Source organism: Hemibagrus wyckioides, linkage group LG18, assembly GCF_019097595.1.
Source record: "Hemibagrus wyckioides isolate EC202008001 linkage group LG18, SWU_Hwy_1.0, whole genome shotgun sequence".
In the NCBI taxonomy this organism is placed as follows: Eukaryota; Metazoa; Chordata; class Actinopteri; order Siluriformes; family Bagridae; genus Hemibagrus; species Hemibagrus wyckioides.
In genome coordinates this window covers 2,445,001-2,472,500 of record NC_080727.1, presented here as the reverse complement: position 1 = coordinate 2,472,500, position 27,500 = coordinate 2,445,001, and the positions used below count along the sequence as shown (strand labels likewise).

The 27,500-nt window shown below is 41.4% G+C and overlaps 2 protein-coding genes across 2 annotated transcripts in view; one reads left to right on the top strand and one right to left on the bottom strand.

Moving 5' to 3' along the window:
* LOC131368827 (serine/threonine-protein phosphatase with EF-hands 2-like) overlaps positions 1 to 9,262 on the bottom strand; it is a 10,763-nt gene extending 1,501 nt beyond the window's left edge. The window contains exons 1-13 of the mRNA XM_058414985.1: positions 9,137 to 9,262; positions 8,582 to 8,636; positions 8,325 to 8,500; positions 8,027 to 8,141; positions 7,902 to 7,948; positions 7,656 to 7,822; positions 7,203 to 7,239; positions 6,313 to 6,462; positions 5,802 to 6,095; positions 5,317 to 5,502; positions 4,385 to 4,527; positions 4,159 to 4,265; positions 3,715 to 3,881 (exon numbers count right to left, since the gene is read on the bottom strand). Of these exons, the coding sequence (XP_058270968.1) occupies positions 3,715 to 3,881; positions 4,159 to 4,265; positions 4,385 to 4,527; positions 5,317 to 5,502; positions 5,802 to 6,095; positions 6,313 to 6,462; positions 7,203 to 7,239; positions 7,656 to 7,822; positions 7,902 to 7,948; positions 8,027 to 8,141; positions 8,325 to 8,500; positions 8,582 to 8,636; positions 9,137 to 9,262 (1,770 nt within the window). The remainder of the gene's footprint in view (positions 1 to 3,714; positions 3,882 to 4,158; positions 4,266 to 4,384; positions 4,528 to 5,316; positions 5,503 to 5,801; positions 6,096 to 6,312; positions 6,463 to 7,202; positions 7,240 to 7,655; positions 7,823 to 7,901; positions 7,949 to 8,026; positions 8,142 to 8,324; positions 8,501 to 8,581; positions 8,637 to 9,136) is intronic.
* Positions 9,263 to 19,238: 9,976 nt separating this feature from the next.
* On the top strand, positions 19,239 to 23,272 carry LOC131369604 (bone morphogenetic protein 5-like). Its single transcript, XM_058416448.1, has 5 exons — positions 19,239 to 19,511; positions 20,673 to 20,839; positions 21,059 to 21,175; positions 21,345 to 21,481; positions 22,039 to 23,272. Exons 1-5 carry the CDS (start codon positions 19,381 to 19,383, stop codon positions 22,186 to 22,188), a joined length of 702 nt encoding a protein of 233 aa, XP_058272431.1. The 5' UTR covers positions 19,239 to 19,380; the 3' UTR covers positions 22,189 to 23,272.
* The last annotated feature ends 4,228 nt before the right edge of the window (positions 23,273 to 27,500 follow it).

Below are 27,500 nucleotides of genomic sequence, written 5' to 3'. Positions count from 1 at the left end.
CCCTCAACACTCACAACACCCTCAACACCTTCAATACTCACAACACCCTCAACACTCACAACACCCTCAACACCTTCAATACTCACAACACCCTCAACACCTTCAATACTCACAACACCCTCAACACTCACAACACCCTCAACACCTTCAATACTCACAACACCCTCAACACTCACAACACCCTCAACACCTTCAATACTCACAACACCCTCAACACTCACAACACCCTCAACACTCACAACACCCTCAACACCTTCAATACTCACAACACCCTCAACACTCACAACACCCTCAACACCTTCAATACTCACAACACCCTCAACACTCACAACACCCTCAACACTCACAACACCCTCAACACCCTCAACACCTTCGATACTCACAACACCCTCAACACTCACAACACCTTCAATACTCACAACACCCTCAACACTCACAACACCCTCAACACTCACAACACCCTCAACACCTTCAATACTCACAACACCCTCAACACTCACAACACCCTCAACACTCACAACACCCTCAACACCTTCAATACTCACAACACCCTCAACACTCACAACACCCTCAACACTCACAACACCCTCAACACTCACAACACCCTCAACACCTTCAATACTCACAACACCCTCAACACTCACAACACCCTCAACACCTTCAATACTCACAACACCCTCAACACTCACAACACCCTCAACACTCACAACACCCTCAACACCCTCAACACCTTCGATACTCACAACACCCTCAACACTCACAACACCTTCAATACTCACAACACCCTCAACACTCACAACACCCTCAACACTCACAACACCCTCAACACCTTCAATACTCACAACACCCTCAACACTCACAACACCCTCAACACTCACAACACCCTCAACACCTTCAATACTCACAACACCCTCAACACTCACAACACCCTCAACACTCACAACACCCTCAACACCTTCAATACTCACAACACCCTCAACACTCACAACACCCTCAACACCTTCAATACTCACAACACCCTCAACACTCACAACACCCTCAACACTCACAACACCCTCAACATTCACAACACCCTCAACACCCTCGATACTCACAACACCCTCAACACTCACAACACCCTCAACATTCACAACACCCTCAACACTCACAACACCCTCAACACCTTCAATACTCACAACACCCTCAACACTCACAACACCCTCAACACTCACAACACCCTCAACACTCACAACACCCTCAACACTCACAACACCCTCAACACCTTCAATACTCACAACACCCTCAACACTCACAACACCCTCAACATTCACAACACCCTCAACATTCACAACACCCTCAACATTCACAACACCCTCAACACTCACAACACCCTCAACATTCACAACACCCTCAACACTCACAACACCCTCAACACCTTCAATACTCACAACACCCTCAACACTCACAACACCCTCAACACCTTCAATACTCACAACACCCTCAACACTCACAACACCCTCAACACCTTCAATACTCACAACACCCTCAACACTCACAACACCCTCAACACTCACAACACCCTCAAAATTCACAACACCCTCAACACTCACAACACCCTCAACATTCACAACACCCTCAACACTCACAACACCCTCAACACTCACAACACCCTCAACACCTTCGATACTCACAACACCTTCGATACTCACAACACCCTCAACACTCACAACACCCTCAACACCTTCAATACTCACAACACCCTCAACATTCACAACACCCTCAACATTCACAACACCCTCAACACTCACAACACCCTCAACACTCACAACACCCTCAACATTCACAACACCCTCAACACTCACAACACCCTCAACATTCACAACACCCTCAACACTCACAACACCCTCAACACTCACAACACCCTCAACACTCACAACACCCTCAACATTCACAACACCCTCAACACTCACAACACCCTCAACACCCTCAACACCTTCGATACTCACAACACCCTCAACACTCACAACACCCTCAACACCTTCGATACTCACAACACCCTCAACACTCACAACACCCTCAACACTCACAACACCCTCAACACCTTCGATACTCACAACACCCTCAACACTCACAACACCCTCAACACTCACAATACTCACAACACCCTCAACACTCACAACACCCTCAACACTCACAACACCCTCAACACTCACAACACCCTCAACACCTTCAATACTCACAACACCCTCAACACTCACAACACCCTCAACACTCACAACACCCTCAACATTCACAACACCCTCAACATTCACAACACCCTCAACACTCACAACACCCTCAACACTCACAACACCCTCAACACCTTCAATACTCACAACACCCTCAACACTCACAACACCCTCAACACCTTCAATACTCACAACACCCTCAACACTCACAACACCCTCAACATTCACAACACCCTCAACACTCACAACACCCTCAACACCTTCAATACTCACAACACCCTCAACACTCACAACACCCTCAACACCTTCAATACTCACAACACCCTCAACACTCACAACACCCTCAACATTCACAACACCCTCAACATTCACAACACCCTCAACATTCACAACACCCTCAACACTCACAACACCCTCAACACTCACAACACCCTCAACACCTTCGATACTCACAACACCTTCGATACTCACAACACCCTCAACACCTTCAATACTCACAACACCCTCAACATTCACAACACCCTCAACATTCACAACACCCTCAACACTCACAACACCCTCAACACTCACAACACCCTCAACACTCACAACACCCTCAACATTCACAACACCCTCAACACTCACAACACCCTCAACATTCACAACACCCTCAACACTCACAACACCCTCAACACTCACAACACCCTCAACACCTTCAATACTCACAACACCCTCAACACTCACAACACCCTCAACACTCACAACACCCTCAACATTCACAACACCCTCAACACTCACAACACCCTCAACACTCACAACACCTTCAACACTCACAACACCCTCAACACTCACAACACCCTCAACACCTTCAATACTCACAACACCCTCAACACTCACAACACCCTCAACATTCACAACACCCTCAACATTCACAACACCCTCAACACTCACAACACCCTCAACACTCACAACACCCTCAACACTCACAACACCCTCAACATTCACAACACCCTCAACACTCACAACACCCTCAACATTCACAACATCCTCAACACTCACAACACCCTCAACACTCACAACACCCTCAACACCTTCAATACTCACAACACCCTCAACACTCACAACACCCTCAACACTCACAACACCCTCAACATTCACAACACCCTCAACACTCACAACACCCTCAACACTCACAACACCTTCAACACTCACAACACCCTCAACACTCACAACACCCTCAACACCTTCAATACTCACAACACCCTCAACATTCACAACACCCTCAACACTCACAACACCCTCAACACTCACAACACCCTTTCTCTCTCTCTCTCTCTCTCTCTCTCTTTAGATATCAGTGATTACACAAGTGTTGGTCCTACATGTCCCTCCCTATATAGGTTGTTGTTATAGAACCTGTAACCTGCAGCTGAGCTACAGTCAGAGCTGCTGTTCTAGAAAATTCATCATGACTGCTCTACTCATGGAAAAATACCTGTACATCTTTCCATTTCATGTAATATTTTACCTCGCTGTTGGGCTCAGTGAGGTCCAGTTCTCGGAACCACTGGAGGTAGTTGAGCGTGCCGTCCTGCGTGTTGCTGCCCACCAGCTGGGATCGCAGGACTCTCCACGGCAGGCCGAGTCGCAGCACCGACTCCATGGCAGCAGCCCAGTGCTTCATGGAGATCATGCCTGAGACACATGCAGCAAATCAAAACGCTTCATCTGAACTGTCGGGGGCATTTCAGGGTTAGATAAGGGTCAGCTCAGGGTCAGCACTGATGAATGATCCTTCAAGTCCTGGATCATCCAGGTCCAGATTTAATGGACATTTTGAGAGACAAAATTCCATCCAACTATGTTTCCAGACTAATAAAGAATAATGAGAATGAAAAATAAAGAGAGAGAGCTTAGCACAGCTGTGCAGTGTGTGTGTGTGTGTGTGTGTGTGTGTGTGTGTTTCATTTACCTGTGTGCTCTGGGTCATACTCCTGAAAGGCACTGATGAGCTCTGATTTATGAGCAAAGAGCTGTTCTCTCAAGGCTTGGATAGCCGAACGCTCCGTCCGTCCAACACTACACACACACACACACACACACACACACAGCTTCACAGTTTTTTCCTCCTCACTTCTATTGCTTAATTATTTGTTTCATATGTGTGGGAACAATCTGAATTGTGTGTGTGTGTTCACCTCTGTCTCAGGGTCAGTTCTCTGGTGGATCTGCTGGCCTGGTACTGGATAACATGAGGGTTTAAGTCTGGTCCTAATCTTACATAGGCTCCTCTGTTGCTGCCCACTTCGTAATAGTTAGATGCAGAGAAAATGGTCAGAACCTGTACACACACACACACAACTGTGACACATCCTCTTTAGGATTTAAAAAGCAAGCAAGGAATAAAATGTGACGTTTGTGTGTGTAGATATTTACACTATATTTTCCAAAAGTATTGGGACACCCCTCCAAATCATTGAATTCAGGGGTTGGATTCGGTCCCTTAGTTCCAGTGAAAGGAACTCTTAATGCTTCAGCTTCATACCAAGACATTTTGGACAATTTCATGCTCTTTGTGGGAACAGTTTGGGGATGACCCCTTCCTGTTCCAACATGACTGTACACCAGTGACCAAAGCAAGGTCCATAAAGACATGGATGAGTGAGTTTGGTGTGGAGGAACTTGACTGGCCTGCACAGAGTCCTGACCTCAACCCCATAGAACACCTTTGGGATGAATTAGAGTGGAGACTGTGAGCCAGACCAAACGTTTTGGGACGTCTGCCTGTAAATGCACATGAATGTAATACGGAGTTGTCCCGCCCTTTGCAGCTATAACAGCTTCAACTCTTCTGGGAAGGCTTTCCACAAGGTTTAGGAGTGTGTTTATGGGAATTTTTGACCATTCCTCTAGAAGTGTATGTGTGAGGTTGTGTTCTATGGGGTTGAGGTCAGGACTCTATGCAGGCCAGTCAAGTTCATCTACAACAAACTCACTCCTGCATGAGAAGCATTAAGAGTTCCTTTCACCGGAACTAAGGGGCCGAGCCCAACCCCTATAAAATAACACCTGAATTCAGTGATTTGGAGGGGCGTCCCAAAACGTTTGGGCAATATAGTGTATCTCTGACCCTGCGGTCATGACAGAACTCGTATCCGTCCTGTTTACACTCGTGGGATCGGATTAGCAGCTGCAGGTTGTGGCGGTCGAGGACTTTGCGAGTGACGTCAGGACCCCAGTAACAGCCGCCTCCTCGCACCTCGTTTGGGACGCAGCCGTCCTGCGGCATCGGGTCACTCCATAACATGTCCACTATCTGCAGGAGAAATTAAAAAACGGAAAAAAAATGAATGAATCATTTCCTTCAGCTAATTTGTATCTGTCTCCTCTGATTCGTCATGATAACGAGACATTTGTGAAAAAGTTTGAGGAGCTAAAGAGTCTCCAGTGTCAGGAGATGGAGTCACATCACAAGCTGTGTTTATTTTCCTTAAGACAGATAAAGAAGGAGAAGAATAAAAAAAAGCTGCTATAACGCAAGCAATAAACTGAACACAAGTCAGTTAAACGTAACCCTAAACGGAAAAAACCTAAAACAATCCAGTCCTGCTGTACCTGCTTCCACTCCTCTGCATCCGTCTCTGGAGCTTCTACTGAGTCGGGATCCGAGTCCGAGGAAAAGAAATTAAGCCTGTCGCAGGAGGCGCTAAGCCCCGCCCACCTCCTACATTCCTGAAGCTCCTCCTCCACAGAGGGACTCGTGCGAATGTGGTAGGTCTGCAGGGGGCGTCGCTCGTACGTTAAAGAGCGCACTCGTTTCCTGCTGGAGGTGCTGTAGCGCTCCTCGTCTCTGTCCGAGGGCTTCGGGGTCTGCCGGGGACGCTTCGGGGGCCTCAGTGCTGAGACGTACTGCCAAGAAAAGAAGGAGCGGAAAATCTTTAGAGGAACTCCATGATGTTAAATATAACTAGAAATGGATAAAAATAATAGAAATGATTAATACATAAAAAGTGTACTGTATAACTGCTATGAGTGGTATAAGTGGAATAAAGCACTTCAGGATTCATCACCCTGATTATTTTCCCCCAGCAGCACAACACAGAGAGGTTTATTCCCCACAACTCACTCGGTGTCTCTCCAGCTTGGTGATGAGGTGGAGGTCGGTGGTGTCTGAGATTCCTCCGTGAAGAATCAGCACTTTCTGGTCAATGACGGTTGCCAAGGGCAACCAGCTAAATATCTTCTGGAGCAGTTTTAGGATTTTCTTCCCATGAACCTGCGGTTTCAACCGAAAATAGAAAAACAAAACCAGACCAAAACAGAAGGTTACAAAAACCTAAAATTATTTTATTAACCGTGAATTGTTTTATTAATTCAGTGTGTTTGAGTTAACTGGAGAGATTTTTGTTCGTTTGTAAAAACTCTAATGCTAATGGCGAGACATAATCAAGGCTAAGTGGGGACGATAAATTTTGCCAGGCGTTTAGCAAAATGCTAATCTGCTATCCCTGGTGTTAGTGGCAGCTGATAAAGCCTGCAGGAAATGTAATCTCTCTCTCTCTTTCTATTTCTCTCTCTCTCTTTCTGTTTCTCTCTCTCTCTCTCTCTCTCTCCACAGTCAGTTCCAAAATATTGGCACTCTCCTGCTACAGATGTTGTGAAAAGGAGACGAATTTTCTGCAGTCTTCCTCGCTCTAGTTTTTTTTGTTTATTCTCCTCTTCAGCTTTATTCCCTTCTTCTTCTTTTTTTTTTAGATATTCAGCCCAGAAACTGAAATCAGGCCTTGTGTTTGGAAACGAGTCTTTGCTAATTTTAGCAGACTAAACCCCTCTGAGACAAGGCAAGGCCATTTAAATCTAATCCTCTAATCCCTCAGGTCAGTGTGAGTGACCCATATCACTGTCTGGCTGTTAAAATAACCACAGAATTAACCACAGGATGACACTTTGGTATTTTTGATTTGTTGGGAAGTGTGTGTGTGTGTGTGTGTGTGTGTGTATATGTCACACACTCACCCTGTACTTCCCAAGCACCTCTTTGGTGAACCCGTACCTAGAATATAATCAAGGCAGAAAACGAGTGAGAGTTGAATCTGGAAAATTCTGCTTACTGACTAAACCTAAGTTCAAACCAAACATCTGTCTGGAACATCTGACGTTCCTCCAGTTCCTCATCCAGCTGTAGATCCAAACTGGGATCATTTCCTACTTACTGTGTGCAAAATGAAGAAAACGTATAACCTTATAATTATTTCATCATGTGTTATATGCCACTAAAACATTCTGAAGAACAATAACAGAGATCTCTGCTGCTTCTGGTCTCGTCTTCTCCATCTTCTTCTTCGCTAATCAGGAAACGACGCTAAGAATTTGAAACAGCCAATTTGCTATTTAATTGATCTTCAGCTAGTTACCTTTAGTATCCGTACACTGTTGCTACACACCTGACAACGTTCCTCTACACTGTACCTCAGATTGACTATGTGGTCTTCATGGTTTCCTCTGTTGAGATGGACGTCGTTGGGATACACCAGCTGGAAGGCAAACAGGATCAGCAGGATCTCAATGGAGTCTTTCCCTCGATCCACAAAGTCTCCGTTGAAGACGTACGGCGTCTCTTTGGACGGCAAGCCGTTCTACAGGGAGATAAATAACTTTGGCTGCGATCTAAACACCGTGACGAGGTGATCGTGATTAGCGTGGCCATGACATTACCTTATAGAAGACCAGGAGGAGATCTTCCAGTTGTCCGTGAAGGTCTCCTGTGGAAATAAGGAAATGAGAGAAGTGCAGGAACATGTCATGATTGTATGAGTTATTATTCTAGGTTCTCCACTCACCACAGATGGTTATCTCCTTGCTGTGGCGTGTAGACACCATGTTGATGTTTGGCAGAACCCGGAGCAATCTCCATGTTTCCCCGAGGAGCTGGAGGACGTACCGAGAATGGAGCTGCTACTGGGAACAACACACACACCCAAGGATCTCTCTTTCAGATACACTTTTGAAGGACTTTAGGCTAACATAATCACTTAATTCCACCTAGAATTAGATGAATTCATGAGATGTTCTTCTGGTTGTTCCTCTAGGAAGAACTCTTAAAGATGGTACCCTCAACTCAACACCAGATGGACCTACTTGTTTTTGTTTGAAGGCATCCACTAGATCGGTGACATTGCTGACACTCAAAGGAAAGGTCAGGTAAGGTCCAGTGTAGATGTCCGGCACCACGATGTCCTTGTAGCAGAAGTAGCGCTCCCATTCGGCGTCCAGGAAGACCTCCGTCTCGCGAAATATGTGTGAGATCAGCTTCCCTGAGAGCATGAGAAGAACGTGTTACTCGCTATGAGATTGTTCTGAAAGGCTTCAATAAGCCAAAATAATTCATCTCCTACTTTCATTGCTGGCAGGAGTGAAGTGGTCCATGAGGTAGCCGAAGAAATTGTACAGCTGAGGAGAAAGCGGAGACACACAACGTTAGCCAAGAGCAAGGAAGCAAGTTTTCTGTCAGGAGATTTTGGAAGGAGTCTCCAGCATCAGTGATCACTATCAGAAGCTTCTTTAACTTAACGAGACTTGGTTTTTTTGTAAGATTTATAAACCATTTTGTTTTAATAGGAACTTCTAGATGGTTTCAGTGACCTCCCAGGGGAGGATGAGGTTCCTTTCAGAGCCTGGTTCCTTTTCATATCATCTCAGGGAGTTTTTCCTCACAACCATCACCTCAGGCTTCTCGTTAGGGATAAATATTAGGGATAAAAACTAACTGAAGTTTAAACTCTATGTTTCTATACTTCTGTAAAGCTGCTTTGAGACAAAGTCCATTGTTAAAAGCGCTATAAAATAAATATAAATATAAATAAATTGAAGTGAATTACAGTAACTCAGTTTCACTTCATTATTGATATTTCTGTATTTAAAAAATTATTATATCCACATCTTCATCTCACCTTGATCTGATCCTGTTCCCCTGCGTACTCGATCGACTGGAAAATGTTCCACGTGCAGCGCCGCCTCATCTCCAGTCGGGCCACGTACTGCCGGTACCAGCGCTGGATGAGTAACGCCGCCCGCATCGCTGCACCATTACACAGCCAATCAAATTCTTTCTCTTTATTTAAACACGAATGGACGCTATCTGAGGTGCCGTTAGTTTTTGCACACTACATGCCTATACACTGCATCCCTTGTCTTATAGGACAGTTCTGTCTCTGATGGACTCTGATGTCTAGATCATCATCTTGAAGATAATAAAATGATGATGTTCCTCATTTCAACACAATAATTGATCTTTATACCTTAAAAATGCTGTTCATTCCAGGTGCCATTTTAAATAAAAGTCAATAAGAACAAAAAATTTCACTATAAAACTAAACCCTTACCTGAACCTTAAGCCTTAACCTGGAAATAAAGCAGGCTTCTTTCTCTCTCTCTCTCTCTCTCTCTCTCTCTCTCTCTCTCTCTCTTTCTTTCTTACATTCTTTCTTTCTTTTTCTTTCCTTCCTTCCTTCCTTCCTTCCTTCCTTCCTTCCTTCCTTCCTCATTTCTATTATTATTATCAGTTTTATCATTATTACATTTGACTTGGAGCACTTTTGACATGTCTCCATCAGGACAGAAACAACTCATCGGTCAAATAACACACTACTCTACACTACTCTATACTGCTCTACAGTGCTATACTGGTCTACTGCTCTATACAGCTCTATACCGCTCTATACTACTCTATACTGCTCTATACTACTCTATACTACTCTATACTGCTCTATACTACTCTATACTGCTCTATACTACTCTATACTGCTCTGTACTGCTCTATACTACTCTGTACTGCTCTATACTACTCTATACAACTCGATACTGCTCTATACTACTCTATACTGCTCTATACTACTCTATACAACTCGATACTGCTCTATACTGCTCTATACAACTTGATACTGCTCTATACTACTCTATACTGCTCTATTCTACTCTATACTGCTCTATACTACTCTATACTACTCTATACAACTTGATACTGCTCTATACTACTCTATACTGCTCTATATAGCTCTATACTACTCTATACAACTCGATACTGCTCTATACTACTCTATACTGCTCTATATAGCTCTATACTGCTCTATACAGCTCTATACCGCTCTATACTACTCTATACCACTCTATACTACTCTATACTGCTCTATACTATTCTAAACTGCTCTATACTACTCTATACAACTCGATACTGCTCTATACTGCTCTATACTACTCTATACAACTCGATACTGCTCTATACTACTCTATACTGCTCTATATAGCTCTATACTGCTCTATACTACTCTATACCGCTCTATACTACTCTATATAGCTCTATACTGCTCTATACCACTCTATACTACTCTATACCGCTCTATACTGCTCTATACCACTCTATACTACTCTATACCGCTCTATACTACTCTATACTGCTCTATACTATTCTAAACTGCTCTATACTACTCTATACAACTCGATACTGCTCTATACTACTCTATACTACTCTGTACTGCTCTATACTACTCTATACAACTCGATACTGCTCTATACTACTCTATACTGCTCTATACAACTCGATACTGCTCTATACTGCTCTATACTACTCTATACTGCTCTATACTACTCTGTACTGCTCTATACTACTCTATACTGCTCTATACTACTCTATACTGCTCTATATAGCTCTATACAACTCGATACTGCTCTATATAGCTCTATACTGCTCTGTACTACTCTATACTGCTCTATATAGCTCTATACTGCTCTATACTACTCTATACAACTCGATACTGCTCTATACTACTCTGTACTGCTCTATACTACTCTGTACTGCTCTATACTACTCTATACTGCTCTATACTACTCTGTACTGCTCTATACTGCTCTATACTACTCTGTACTGCTCTATACTACTCTATACTGCTCTATACTACTCTGTACTGCTCTATACTACTCTATACTGCTCTATATAGCTCTATACTGCTCTATACAACTCGATACTGCTCTATACTGCTCTATACTACTCTGTACTGCTCTATACTACTCTGTACTGCTCTATACTACTCTATACTGCTCTATACTACTCTGTACTGCTCTATACTGCTCTATACTACTCTGTACTGCTCTATACTACTCTATACTGCTCTATACTACTCTATACTACTCTGTACTGCTCTATACTACTCTATACTGCTCTATACTACTCTATACTGCTCTATATAGCTCTATACTGCTCTATACAACTCAATACTGCTCTATACTACTCTGTACTGCTCTATACTGCTCTATACTACTCGATACTGCTCTATACTACTCTATACTGCTCTATATAGCTCTATACTGCTCTATACAACTCGATACTGCTCTATACTACTCTATACTACTCTGTACTGCTCTATACTACTCTATACAACTCGATACTGCTCTATACTACTCTATACTGCTCTATACTGCTCTATACAACTCGATACTGCTCTATACTACTCTATACTACTCTGTACTGCTCTATACTACTCTATACTGCTCTATACTACTCTATACTGCTCTATACTACTCTGTACTGCTCTATACTACTCTATATCTGTCTCATTCCTAGGAATTCAAACATTAAATTCCATACAATTGCATTCATTATAAAATAAAATGCTCTACGCTGTAATGTAGGTATAATTTACTAAAGGCTATGCCATCTATAGTATCTATGCTATATTTCTGCTAACTGGATAGAATTCACTCACCTGTTACAGCTTCAGACAGAGAAATATATAAATGTGATGTTTATATATAATGTATAATATAATATAATGCAATATAATTATCTATATATATATATATATATATATATATATATATATATATATATATATATATATATATATATATATATATATATAGGAGTAATTGTATAACCCAGTAATATGCAGGTAATGATGTCTGTCTGAATTACCTGGAACTGAAACATTTGCTAGAAAACAAAAACAGAAAGTTAGAAAGCTGTCACCGTCCAGTCGATGATATATCCAGAAACTGTGAACTGAAGCTAGTCCACACACCAATCAGAAGAGTAAATACCTTTGTCGCATTTTTTCAGCTGCAGCTCTTTGGTTTGGGGTTTGGTAGCACCACATCCCATCTCCCTTTGTTGCACACCTAATCAGAGTTACACACACAGGTCAGTTCTGTCCCTGGACGCTAATATACTTGTTAGCTTGTTCTCCATGCTGAGCGAGCAGAGCGCTACGATGCACGTCTGATCCATCCAGAAAACACGTCTGAGCTGAGTCTCATCAATGAGAGACGAATAATCCGAGATTACTCCTGCGTCCTGCCTTCATCCTCGAGCCTCCTGATTGGTTATCCGGATCATTCGGAGGCATGGGTGTAACTTTGATTTGAGAAGTGGGGGACACACAAAATGGGGGAAAATGATTTTGATTTGAATCCCATTTTGGTTTTTGGCAGTGGGTAGTGATGGCAACTTTGTGTGCATTGCTTTGGACATTTATGTGCATTTGCAGGTTCTGCAAATTTTTGAGTTGCCTTTTTCCAGTTTCAGAAACCAGTTGTGACAAATGTTGGATCTGCATTCTTGGCCAAATTTGATTTTTCATGTCCAAAAGCCTAGGAAATTCACAGTACCACTTTTCTTGGAACCGTAGTGTTTTGCTGGTGAGCTGCTGCACTGCAATGAGCTTTGGGTTAGCATGGTTGGGTTCAGCTTCCTGCTTGCTTGCCTGCACTTCTTCGCTTGCGCCTGTCCCCTCAGGTCTCTTCTATGAAAGATGAAAATGTGCTAGCCTGTTTCTGACATGAGACATAATTAAATAAAATTACATGACCTGTTACACAGCATATACCTGCAACTCTGAGCTGCTTCTCCCTGTCTTGAAGCCTCTTCACCTCATCTGTCCTCTAATATGAAAGCATGACACAAATAAAAATAAACAAAATTTCATCATAACTAAAACTATATGGAAACGGTCAACAAAAATATCAGGGCCTGACTCTTTGTTTCTTTCCCACCACACAAATGAGCAGGTAAATCATATGAAACCACATCCATGTGATGATGTGATCATGTTAACAAAATATTCTAAACATCCAAACACACACTTTGGTTTCTACAAGAAAAGCATTTAATTTGATAAAATTCAAACTGTATTCACTACTTATCATGTACACTTCTTCCCTTTTATCACCAACAAATCAAAATCACCTGGTCCTTACAGTACATAACCTACCTGTACCGCTGTTCTGCTACTGCTTCTCCCTGTCTCACCCTCACTGTTCTGTAGCAGCTCCACCTCATCTGTCCTCTAATATGAAAACCACTGAGTTACGATCATATTGAAGCTAACATTAAACTAGTATCCAGAATCTGCTGGTCATACATTGCTAATAGAAAATGCACGGTTTAAAGTGAACTCAAAAACTAAAATTTGGTGTGAATCTTAAGCTAATTTGTTGATGATGTTGAAACTATTTTATTACTGGGTCTCAAACAAGTTGTAGCCAGGAACCATCTTTAACTGTAAAATTAATTCAGACCCTCAGTATGGATTTATTTCATGAACTTAATTTTTGAGTATTTTTGGGGGTTGTATTAGATCTAAGTTGACTTTGGTGCTTGGACCCCTAAATGCGGTTGAGTTACGTCATGATTTCCATCAAGTTGTCTTTATTTGTCACATATACATTACTGTACAGTGAAATTCTTTCTTCGCATATCCCATCCTTGGGGGTTGGGGTCAGAGCGCAAGGTCAGCCATGATACAGCACCCCTGGAGCAGGTGGGGTTAAGGGCCTTGCTCAAGAACCCAATGGTGGCAGCTTGGCGGTGTTGGGGCTTGATCCCCAATCTTCTGGTGAATGATCCAGAGCCTTAACCACTTGAGCTACCAACAGCCACAACAAATATATATATATATATATATATATATATATATATAGATAGATAGATAGATAGATAGATAGATAGATAGATAGATAGATAGATAGATAGATCCCTGGTTATGCTTCACTTTCAGAATTCAGACTTGTCCTGATGTCCATCTTTCTTACAAAGGTTCAGTGACACCTCTAGATTTTCATAATACAAGGACCTGTGTAAGCTAAACACAGCTTAAATACAGAGTCAGGCTGTCACTTGGATCTGCACTTTACGCTAATCTAAACGTCTAAACTCCCAAAGATTAAAGACAGCCGACCTCCTTAATACTCACTAAACCATTTGTTTTCCCACCATGTCAGCAGAAATCCCAGTTTTCCCAGTGTATGCCATGTGAAGCGCTTCTCTCTCACACCGAACAAGCTTTTTCCCACTTCATCAGATCTGAAAGCAAGACCCTGAGCTGTAAAGCTTATCACTCCTCAGCCTGGGTTTCCTGAAGCATCTTTAACCACCTTGTGACCTGCTAATCAAAACAACTAGCAAGAAGATTAGGATTTCAGGATCTTCGGCTTACTGTCACACCTTCCTTCCATTCACCAATCCACTGGCCGCTGGCTCAGCCTGAATCCCGCATCCTACTCATCACTTTTTTCACTCTTTCACTATCATTAGTCAAAATGAATTTACTGACTAATCAGAACTCAGGTGTATATTCCTCAACTCGAGTGCTCAACTTTAGACAACAATCTAGAGGAGGAAATTTGAGAACCTACCTAGGAAGGAACCCACATACATTTTGGAAAAAGAAACTTGCAAGACTCCACATGTCACACATCCATCACTTCACCATCCATCATTCAGACCTCGGGGCGATGGAGCACAGACAAACTGGCATTTAGGAGCTGGCAGAAAAGCTGAGAAATCCATTTCACTCAAATAATTTGTGATCCTTAACCTTAGATGTGAATAAAGACACCTGAGAACACCTGACCTTCTCACCCTTATGAGGTTCCTCTCCAAAATAAAGTCACTAATCTTCCCTAAGAGACTCAAACCTGTTCCCTGTGCCCAAAGCAAGCTCCATGAAGACATGGTTGGAGTGTAAGATCTCAAGTGTCCTGCACTGAGCACCTTTAAGATGAAGTGAACCTGAAGCCTCATCACCATCTCTTGAGGAACATCAGTTCCTGATCTCACAAATGATCTTGTAGCTGAATGATCACTAATCCGCACAGCCACAATCAAACATGTAGTGGAAAGATATCTTATAAGAAGAGAAGAGAAGAAAAGAAAAGAAAAGAAAAGAAAAGAAAAGAAAAGAAAAGAAAATTAAGAGAAGAGAAAATAAATGAAAAGAAGAGAAGAGAAGAAAAAAGAGAAAGAAAAGAAGAGAAGAGAAGAGAAGAGAAGAGAAGAGAAGAGAAGAGAAGAGAAGAGAAGAGAAGAGAGAAAAGACAGAAAAGAAAAGTAAAGAATAAAGAGAGTAGAGAAGAGAAGAGAAAAGAAAAAAGACCAGAAAAGAAAAGATAATTGAAGAGAAGAAAAGAGAAGAGAAGGCTCAGGGTCCTTGACTGGAAGATCAGGGTTCAAGCCCCAGCACCACCAAACTACCACCACTGGGCCCTTGAGCCAGGCCCCCACCCCCGCCTGCTCCAGGTGCGCTGTATCATGACTGACCCTGCGCTCTGACCCCAGCCTCCAAGGAAGAGATACGGGAAGAAAGATTTTCACTGTGCTGTAATGTATATGTGACAAATAAAGACAACTTAACTTAAGTGTGAACTTATCTGGAATGAGATGTTCAATGTGATGTGATGGTCGGGGGAATATTGTACATATGAGAGGTGAATTTCCCTCCAAAAAAACCCCACTGATATCAAAAAGATCAGCATTCCTATGATTGGTGAAACCTTCTCTAAGCAGAAGAACTGAGGAACCTTGACCACTCCTCTGTCCATCTCAAGCTTCTTTCTTCTCAGGAATGTAGATATAGATGTCTCTCTTTAATTTTACACCTCAGGGGTTTTCAGTAAAGCTCACATCCAGAGAAAAACAATCTTTCACTCTTTCTACAATCAGTTTCTTTCTTTTTCTTCATAAATCCTTGAACTCTATGGAGCTTCACCAGAGATTCTAGACCGCAGTTTGCAGACTGACAGGAGGTTCTTTTTTGAAAGATTCGACATCCGTTAATATCATGCAACTATTTTTTTTGGCTTTCCTGAAGACCACGGACGAAGAACAGATATCTGGCCGAGGGATGGGCCAAAGTTATAATTAAACAAAGTCTTTTTTTTATAGGAACACATTCCTCTGAGAGCTATTTTCCTCATTACACGAAGGTTTCCCACCTGCAGGATGCAACTTCAATCCAAAGTGAATGGATCTTTTATGAGGGGTTTTCACAAGCATTAGGAAGGCTGTCAGCAAATGTTTCAAGGACAGAGCTACTACTATTCCTGTGGTTCAAACACTTTCTCAGTAAAAAAAACGAAGCTCCCTGGGGTCTTCTGAGGATACAAACTCACTCGCTTGTCCTCAAAAGACTCCAAACACACACCAGGCCCCACTACGCTCGGATCTGTAAACGATGGACGCTTATCTCCTGGTTCCTTACCAAATCCTTACTATCTGTTAGGAAGACAGGAAAGCACAGCCTTACATCAGCTTGGCATCTTGATCCTGATCCTGATCCTGATCTAAGATGAGGGTTGAATATATCCAAGTCGAGTTGCTGGTTGGGCTTAAAATAGATCTCAGCTAGTTGGTTCTACAGATGTTTACCTGGGCTTGCCAAATAACAGCAGGCTGAAACATGCACGCATACTGCTCTGACTGAGAAATGCACATTTATGTGGTCAGGATTACATTATCTTCATAGCTCCACTGGAAAAATATGGCCTTTTTTGTTGTTGAAGATCATATGAAAGCAGACAATCAGAGCTTTAAGAATTTCTAGTGTTTCATAAGGATTATGGCAATATATTCGTAGAAAAGTTATAAGAAATATAAAAACAGTTATTTTGTCTTCAAAGTACCAAAGTAGTGGTATCTAACCCATTTCTGCTCTCTGAGACACTCTAGAGATCATAAAAAGCTGAAATGTGTTTTCTTAAACCACTAAAATTCTATTTAGTTCCATTTATGGCATCGTTATCCAGATTGACTTACACTTATCTCAATTTTGATACAGCCGAGCAAGCAACTGAGGGTTAAGGGCCTTGCTCAAGGGCCCAACAAGAGCAGTAGTGAGGTGGAGCTGGGATTCAAACTCACATCCTTTGGTTATCTTTGACGTAAATGGTGATATCAAACCCATGGCTGCTTTTTGAGATGCTCTAGAGATCATAAGCAGCTAAATGTGTTCTCTTAAACCACTAAAATTCTATTTAGTTTCATTTCTGGCACTCTTATCCAGATTGACTTACATTTATCTCAATTTTATACAGCTGAGAAAGCAAATGAGGGTTAAGGGCCTAGCTCAAGGGCCCAACAGGAGCAGAATGGTGGAGCTGGGATTCAGACTCACATCTTTTGGTGTGATATCACCATTTATCTTCAAATTAAATAGTGATATCAAACCCATTTCTGCTCTGTGAGATGCTTCAGAGTTCATAAGCAGCTAAACTGTGTTATCTTAAACCACTGTAATTCTATTCATTTCCATTGCTGGCACCCTTATCCAGATTGACTTACATTTATCTCAACTTTTATACAGCTAAACAAGCAATTTAGCGTTAAGGGCCTTGCTCAAGAGCCCAACAGGAGCAGAATGGTGGAGCGGGGATCATTAATCCAACACCTTACCTGTAACTTCCCCCTGTTTACATTTCTAGTATGCATTTGGCAGACATGCATCTTCACAAGACAGCTTTGACGTCTTTATCAGTGAATACATTAACACTGGTTCAGTAGGTCACAGACAGACTTAGGAAGAGGTAGGTCTTCATCCACAGTTTGAAGATGGTCAGTGACTTGACTGTTCAGACATCTAGGGGAAGTTTGTTCCACCACCTTGGTCCAGAACAGAGAAGAGTCTAGAAGTATACCTACCTCTTATCCTGACAGATGGTGGGACCAGTCAAGCAGTGCAAGTACACTATATTGTCCAAAGTATTGGGACACTCCTCCAATTCACTGAGTTCAGGTGTTGTTTTTCAGGGGTTGGACTCGGCCCCTTAGTTCCAGTGAAAGGAACTCTTAATGCTTCAGCTTCATACCAAGATATTTTGGACAATTTCATGCTTTGTGGGAACAGTTTGGGGATGACCCCTTCCTGTTCCAACATGACTGCACACCAGTGACCAAAGCAAGGTCCATAAAGACATGGATGAGTGAGTTTGGTGTGGAGGAACTTGACTGGCACAGAGTCCTGACCTCAACCCCATAGAACACCTTTGGGATGAATTAGAGTGGAGACTGTGAGCCAGACCTTCTCGTCCAACATCAGTGCCTGACCTCACAAATGTGCTTCTAGAGGAACGGTCAAAAATTCCCATAAACACACTCCTAAACCTTGGGGAAAGCCTTCCCAAAAGAGTTGAAGATGTTATAGCTGCAGAGGGCGGGACAACTCCATATTACATTCATGTGCATGTGAAGGCAGACGTCCCAAAACATTTGGCAAGATAGTGTAGATCGAAGGACCAAAAGATGTTCGAATTGGAATTACAGTGAGGAAGAATAAGATTTCATTCAAACAGTGTTATAACTGAGCTATAACCATTGTTATAAATGTTTAACAATCGTTTTCAGAGTTAACATGATCAATAAAATTGTTCTTCCTGCCATCATGCTTCTCAGTATAATTGTACAGATCATCATCATCATCATAATCATTTCATCCCACACTGAAATAATCGTTCTTGAAGCACCTGCACACGGAGGAGTTTACCTTATCATCTCTAATACTATTAACCACACACAATGTTCTTTTATTGATTTTTTTTCCTATCCTGGGACACCATTAACAAAGATATCTAAAAAAAAAAGAGAGAAATTCTCAATCCTTTACTTTCTCTCATTTATCTCTCCTCCTCCTCTCTTGTCATCTCCCAATTGTGAGAAATGAAAACAATGTAGAGTATTCCAAGGCCAGACCTGGTCTCTGTGGAGATAAAGCGCAGGTTTCCCAGGCTATTAGGAACAACAGCTATTTCCTCCTCTCCAGAGAGTGCGGTTCTACTGGACATCGTAGCATCTCCTTCTCATCTCAGCGTCGGACCGAGACAAAGCACAGACACGTTTTTCCAAACCGCAGAACGTCTCCCTTGATAAGCAGACATGTTCCTGGCACTTATTGTGTCACTCGTGCTGGTTGCAGGTCATCCGGGAAAAGCCTCCATCCTCCGGCGTTCTGCAGAAGAACCCGAGGATGATGCTCCTCCATCTCCTCTGGTTATCAGGTCCAACAGGTGAGCATCACACCTTTTTTACCTGTAGAGATGTTCTGCAGATGTTCTCTTAAGCTTATAATGTTTGGTTGAAATTGGGTTTTGGAAACCCTTATGGGTGATAAGTAGGCATAGAAAAAGTCTGGCTCTCATTTCCCCAGAGATTTTTAGCCAAAAAATGTAATTTATTGTGTCCATGTTGATGACTGAGTGTCTTTCGTCATGCCTCACTCCACAGTGAAGCTCATATGAAAGTAGACAATCAGGACTTGTTTCAGAAGGATTTCAAAAAGTTTTTTTTAGCCTACTAGAGGTGATATATTCATAGAAAAGTTCCCCCCAAAAACAAAAACAGTTCATTTCCCCACACAAATGTTTCTGTCTTCAAAGTAAATGTTGATATCAAACCCATTTCTGTTCTCTGGGATGCTCCAAGTGTTTGTTCATCTAAAAAGCAGCTCAAATATGATCTTCAACCAGTAATATTTTGTGTAAGGTTCTCCAACAGAGGGAAAAACACTCGTCTAGAACACACTGAAAGCCGACAGAGTCGTTTTAGATCAGACTCACAGCCTGAACATCATTCATTTATTTACACTGATCTTATAAAAAGTGCGTAAAGTGCTTGTTTTCAGTATGTTTCTTAATTCTGATAAAAATCCTAACATGTTATGAAGGTTGTAATGATAAATTCGTGATCACGCACTCTTTGAGATACAGATTTACAGATTTAGGTTCAGGTTCAGGCTGCAGATCGGATCGTGAGTCAAGGCCATTTTTTTTTGCAAGTGAGTTGATTTGTACGTGGTGCTTTCAGAGCTTTCAGAGCAGAGAACTTGTTCTGACCCATAAAAGGAATCCTATTACGTGCTGTTCTTTGGTGGAATGAACACTATATCAATCTGCCTGCAGAGACAAGTTTCACCCCCACATCCTGCCCTCACTCACACCTGCTTATTAACTAAATACATCAGAAATGGAGCTAGAATGTGCTAAAAGTCCTTGATTGGGTTCTTAGACCTGATTGTAAAGCAAATATTTATCAGTCAGTTTTCTTCTCTGACACGTGAATATTGAAATATTTATTTATCCCTTTCATGGTCAGTATTTTTCCAGAAATAATAAAAATAATCAGCCAGATGTGTAATAATATGCTAACTAGGATGTCTTTCTGCTTCTCAGATGCCTGAAAGATCCGGTTCAGGGCGTCCGCAAGGTCATACTGGACTCCCTGAACCTGCAGATGGAGCCTCGAGTGTCCGTTCCTGGAATGGCTCAGATTCGAGAGCAGTGGAAGAACATTTTCAAAGCCTCCGGAGACTCGGGCCCTGAAGAGCAACACGCCGAGGGTAAATCCGTCCTCCTCTCGGCTCTTTTTAATCAACCAGGTCTGAGATTTCGGGTCTGTGAGGATCTGACATCACCTGGTATCTATCTATATCTGGAAATGTTTCTTGTAGTGATGAAGATCTCCAAGATCAGAGCTGGTGACTTTTGTGAAGAGCTGATTTAGCATTAAGTTTATTCAGCGTGAATTTTCATCCATTGCTTTGCTTACTTTCTTGTAGAAAACACACCATCATCCTCATCCTCATCATCGTCGTCATCATCGTCATCATCATCCGCTTTCGGGAATTCAACACACCTCCAGTGCTGCAAGTTCGCCTCCCAGGTTTTCCTAAAAGGTCCGCCATTTTTCAGTTTCTTAATCTTAAAAATGTAATCTGAGAAATTTATTATGATTGTATTTATTGATTATTTATTGATTTCTAATATGAGAATTTCTTTATTATGATTATAATCCCTGACCTCAGGAAGGCTGATTTTGTGCTTACTCTATTTATCTGTATTCAGATCTGGACTGGGATGAGTGGATCATTTACCCGGAGAGCTTCACCTTCGTCCAGTGCGGCGTGTGCGTCCCTCAGCAGAATCAGCGCATGTTTAATTGCGGAGATGATGACCCCTCTGCTCTGGATCCTCCCTCACAGGTCAGTTCTGTAAACTGACAGAAAAGGCACATGGCCAGATTTTGACAGACGGGCAACGGCGTGAGGTTCTTCAGAGCAGTGTTTGCTAAACCGGGTTCAGGGTCTCCACATGCTCCATGGAATGAAAAAATTTTTTTTTCATTCATCAGAGAATTTGTTTATTAATGAATCTTTCTTTTTCGCATGTTAAAAAAATAAAAGCAGGTCTGAGTAAAGCTAGTTAAAGGGGATTGGTGTCCTTGTGATATTTACATGGGAACTAGGTGACACTGCAGGTTGATGCTTGTAAACAAACCGTACCCCAGCGTGCCAATTTCCGAAGGCAGTCCATCCAAGCGAAACGCATGAAGCCAAGTTAACCGAATAGTTCTGAGAAATTGTGTAACTCAAGCTTGACATGACTGAGAGATAAATCTAAACTGAAGTCTTTTCATACACTGTGTATTGTTTATTCTAAGAAATAATGCAGAAATGTTCACATTTCACTGAAAAGTAAGAATTTAAGTAAGAAGGTGATGATGATGATGATGATGATGATGATGTCTGTCATCCTGCAGAAGCCGTGCTGCGAGGTGACCTCAACTGACCCGGTGCCCTTCCTGTACCTGGACGAATCCAGCTCACTCGTTATCAGCTCGGTGGCCCTGAGCCGTGAGTGTGGCTGCAGCCGCGGTGACGACCCCCCGGGCCCTACAACCGTGATCTAGACGACACCTCGACACCTGACACATGCCTCCCCCTACCTCTTTACGTCACACAGGTCTGTCACAGGTCCACGTCATGGTTATGTTCCGACCCCGGGACAGCTTCTTTGTGTATGGGTTTATTATAATAAAAGCATCTTTACTCACTGCTTGGAGCTGCTTTTAGATCTACTATAAATATCTTAGTTAAAGAACACACAGATTGACCCGGTCAACAACTCAGCAGCAGCTGGTCTTCCTTTTTTTTTAAATCACATGACAAATAAATAAATAAATGATTAGCGGTGGTCTGTGGCTGAAATTTGACTTCATGCACTTTGAGTACTGAAGGTTTTCTTCACATGGTTAGGTTTATAGCTTCATAGCTGGAGTCTGGAAAGGGATTAGATAACAGCTACTGGGTGTTCCTCGCAAAAATGTGGGCAATGCAGCAAGCCTAACCACGCCAGACTCCAGTTTCCCAGTCTGGGCCTCTTGGGATATTTAAACAGCATAAACACGCCAGTGTAGAGCCGGAGGTGGAGTGGAGCTGTACTCTTAGCAGACGAAAAACAACAGAGCCCTTAAGCTATAACGAGTATATTTTGTATTCATGGCTTTTCTACCGTATTTTCAAGGCTGCCGTTCAGACGCAGCTGTGTCCCTGTGTTGTGTTTTCTTGGAAAAGGAGTACGGTTAGGACATTTCTGTCCTCATTACTTTGTATACCATGAGGTTCTATTAGATCTATTTTGTGCCACAAAAAGAGAGATTAAAGCTTCAAAACATTCAACTATTGAGCTTTTATTGTGTCTAAAAAGCTCTATTTATGTCATTTTCATTTTCATGTAAATCTATTCTCCCCCTTCACTCATTTCACCATTTACTTGTAACTCTGCTGACTTTATACTGACTTTATACTGACTTTATACTGACTTTATACTGACTTTATACTGACTTTATACTGACTTTATACTGACTTGTCCACACTTGTATGTTGCTCATAGAAGGTTTTTTTTTAAATCACTGAACTAATATGTAGAGCAGCATTATTTTATTTAGATGTGTGTATCATGTATTTCATTAAATAAAAGCTTCATTTAAAAAATCTGCATTTATTTTTTATTTTTTTATTGTGATTATGATTACTGACTTTCATCCAGATGGGGCTTACCTTTTAAAATAAAATAAAATAAAGTAAAATAAAGAAAAAATAAATAAATAAAATAAAATTCATTACAATACAATTAAATACAATTATTCATTCATTCATTCATTCATTGTCTATACCCGCTTATTCTTAGGATTCCTAGGGTCACGGGGGTCTGCTGGAGCCTATCCCAGCGCACATAGGGCGAAAGGCAGGGGTACACCAAGATTCAAGATTCAAGATTCAAGAAGCTTTTATTGTCATTTCAACCACATATAGCTGGTGCAGTACATAGTGAAATGAAACAACGTTTCTCCAGGACCTGGTGCTACATAAACATACAACTACTAGTACAATACAAAACAACAAACAACACCACAGAGCTAGGACAGAAGTTTGTTCTTAGCCACGTAAAGTGCACAGTGTGCAGCTAGGTGCAAACAGAGCATAGACAAGACAGTGCAAAAAAGACAATAAATACAATAAAGACAACACAAAAGAACACAGGACACTTAGCGCTGAAAGGAAATAAAAGAATGTGTACACCCTGGACAGGTCGCCAGTCCATCGCAGTTAAATACAATTAAATACAATTAAATTAAAAATACAATACAATAAAATAAAATCTAATAAAATATATTATAATTATATTTGTTTTACTAAATCATGCAGTCACAGAAAAACATACCACACATTTGGAAATAAAATAAAATATAATAAATAAATAAACAAAATAAAATACAATTAAATTAAATTACATTAAATACAAATAAATTAAAATATATAAATAAAATAAGACAGAATAAATAACAAATCAAGTAAAATAAAATTGCTTTTTTTTTTGTTACTAAATCATACAGTCACAGAAAAAAAAAATACCACACATTTGTTTGGATAAAAAAAAACTTTTCATTTTTTCTTTCCTTTAACATGTTTATTGGTCTTGAAAGCAGCCAGTCACTCTTTTTTAAAGGTCAGTTTATTTAGCTTTAACTTTATTTAGTGCTTAGATACTTAGATTTAGTATTTAGATTTAATCCTCTCAAGCCTGTTGACTGAAACCCTGACTATTTTATTTCAATTTCTTTTCTTCTCTATTCCAGGCAGCTTTTTTTCAGGAGTTAGTTGGCACACATCTCTGTAAAACACGCCTCGTGGTTAAATCATAAGGAATTGGCAGGTCACTGGGCATTCAATCTCTCTCTCTCTCTCTCTCTCTCTCTCTCTCTCTCAAAATCTCTGCCTCTCTCTCTCTCTGTTCTGTCTTTCTGTATTTAAACAAAATGATCTCAGCATGTTTCAGGGATCCACGTTAAATAGGTGAGAAAGAAAAAAAGGAAAAAGAGATAGAGAAGGAGAGAGAGAGAGAGAGAGAGAGAGAGGTAGAATTGTGTAAACGCAAGCGCAGGAACCCGAGAGCGCGCACCAGCAGGAGGAGGAGGAGGAGGAGGTGGAGAAGTTGACGCGAGACGTGAGAAGTGGTGTGAGAACCTCAGGACCGAAATGGCGTATGTCAGCTCTTTGTGTCTGCACTGGGGATTGGTGTGTTCCGTGTTTGCGTTGGTGTTTGCTCGAGACAGCTCGTGGGACTGCCGTGACCGGGATGACATGCTCAGGGACGTGCCCGCGGACGTGAGCGCGCCGTCGGATTGCACCCTGGACTGCACGGCTCGGACCTACAGAGCGGTCCTGGAGCTGCACAACAGACTCACTATCCGCTTCAGAGACTCACGTGCGGGTGAGTTTGGGATTCACACACTTAGCTCCATGCTTTTATTGGATTTTAGGATTTAAGATTTTTGCCCAGGTTCCAGGTTATTTAATAATGGATTATTTAAAGTTGCCTTAAAGGTGATCTGAATGCCTTTTGGATTTATTTATTTATTTATTTAGACACAGTTCAGTTTCTATTGAAGGAATATCTCAAGTAGCTTTATGATGAATTAACTAGGTAACTAACTTTGTCCAGGTGAAGCTGATGACTACTGCTGGTCCACCAGGATACCATGCAGCCCTGGTCAACGCCTGCAGAGCGCCTTCATCATCCTTCCTGTGGATTTATCCGTACCGGATAGAGAATCCCTCAGACTTCAGATCATCTCAGAGACTCATGGAGTCACTCTGCACCAGCATTCAGAGTACTCACTCTTCCCGCCCGAATGCGGCCTCCGCTTCGATGTCACGGAGCATGTGGCTGTGAAAGAGCTCCAGGCGAACCTCTGTGTGAAAATTATATCTCAGGAGCAAAGCGCCCCGGGAAGTGGCCTGACATGTCCGCCGTTCCTGGCCACGACCTGGGAGAGATGGAATCAGGGATAAATCCCGTCATGTTTTGACACAGAACGGTCAGCTAAAGATCTAAGATGCTAGCTACGAGAGCACTATGAACACTGGCTTCCTGCATATGCGTGTAATTAAGTGTTATAACCGTCTACGTTATCAATGTCCACCATGAACTCTTCACACTTCGAGCAGATTCTGGTTTATGGAGATTCACAATGTGTACAGAGATCAAAACGAAGCTTTGTACGTTTCTGAGGAAGATCTGCAGGGTCAATGTCACAAGGGCTAAGGGAAAAAATGATGGATTTAATCCTTTATATGGATTTGGAGACAACAAGAGAGGAAAAGAAATGAAATGACTGCAAGACCTCTTACTGCATTGTGTGTGTGTGTTTATTTGTATTTGTTTTTTTAAATGTAAGAATTAATGCGATAAAGATATTTTCCGTTCATGCATTCCCACTTCTCATTCTCAGACGGTTTTGCTCTGCATCTGTTCTAGTTTAATGTTTGTTTTTGTTTGTTTGTTTATTTTTAACACACAGTTATATGAAGATATTTTCCTATTACTTTATTTTCTCTGTATTCTGTAATATTCTACTATCTGGCAACCGAAAATCACGATAAATAGGTTTGTATATTGTATTAAAAGTGATTTAAAAAAAGATATGAATGTAATGGAATTAAAGGGCTTTGAGATCGTGGAGATTGTGATCTTTAGTCTCGAGATGTCTCATGATGTGTTTTTATCTAACATGTGGCTCAAAAGCACAGGATTTATGGATATATATGTGTATGTATATATTACAGAAACAAAATTTATATAAATAAATAAATCTATTTAATCTAAAGGTCACTGTGGTGTGTGTGTGTGTGTGGTGTGTGTGTGTGTGTGTGGTGTGTGTGTGTGGTGTGTGTGTGTGTGTGTGTGGTGTGTGCGTTATATCACTTAAACCTGAATGGTCAGTGTGACCCTGGTCTGAACTGGTGGAATCAGCTGGACTGGTTATACAAGGCTGTGAAAAATATTTGATATTTGATCTTATCCATCCATCCATCTATCCATCCATCTATACATCCATCCATCTATACATCTATACATCCATCCATCCATCCATCTATTCATCCATCCATCTATACATCTATACACCCATCCATCTATGCATTCATCCATCCATCCATCCATCCATCTATACACCCATCCATCTATACATCCATCTATACATCTGTACATCTATCCATTTATACATCCATCCATCCATCTATACATTCATCCATCCATCAATACATCCATCCATCTATACATCTATCCATCTGTACATCTATCCATCTATACATCTATCCATCCATCCATCTATACACCGATCCATCTATCCATCCATCCATCCATCCATCTATGCATCCATCCATCTATACATCCATCTATACATATATACATCTATCTATCTATACATCCATACATCTATACATCCATTCATTCATCCATCTATACATCCATCCTTCTATCCATCCATCCATCCTTCCACCTATACATCCATCTATACATCTATACATCCATCCATCTATACATCTATACATCCATCCATCCATCCATACATCTATACATCCATCCTTCTATCCATCCATCCATCCTTCCACCTATACATCCATCTATACATCTATACATCCATCCATCCATCTATCTATACATCCATAGATCTATACATCCATCCATCTATACATCTATACATCCATCCATCCATCCATCTATACATCTATACATCTATACATCCATTCATCCATCTATACATCCATACATAAATTATGTTAAATACCAGTGTGATTATAAATGATTATAAACACCAGAGAGTGTGATTATAAATGATTATAAACACCAGAGAGTGTGATTATAAATGATTATAAA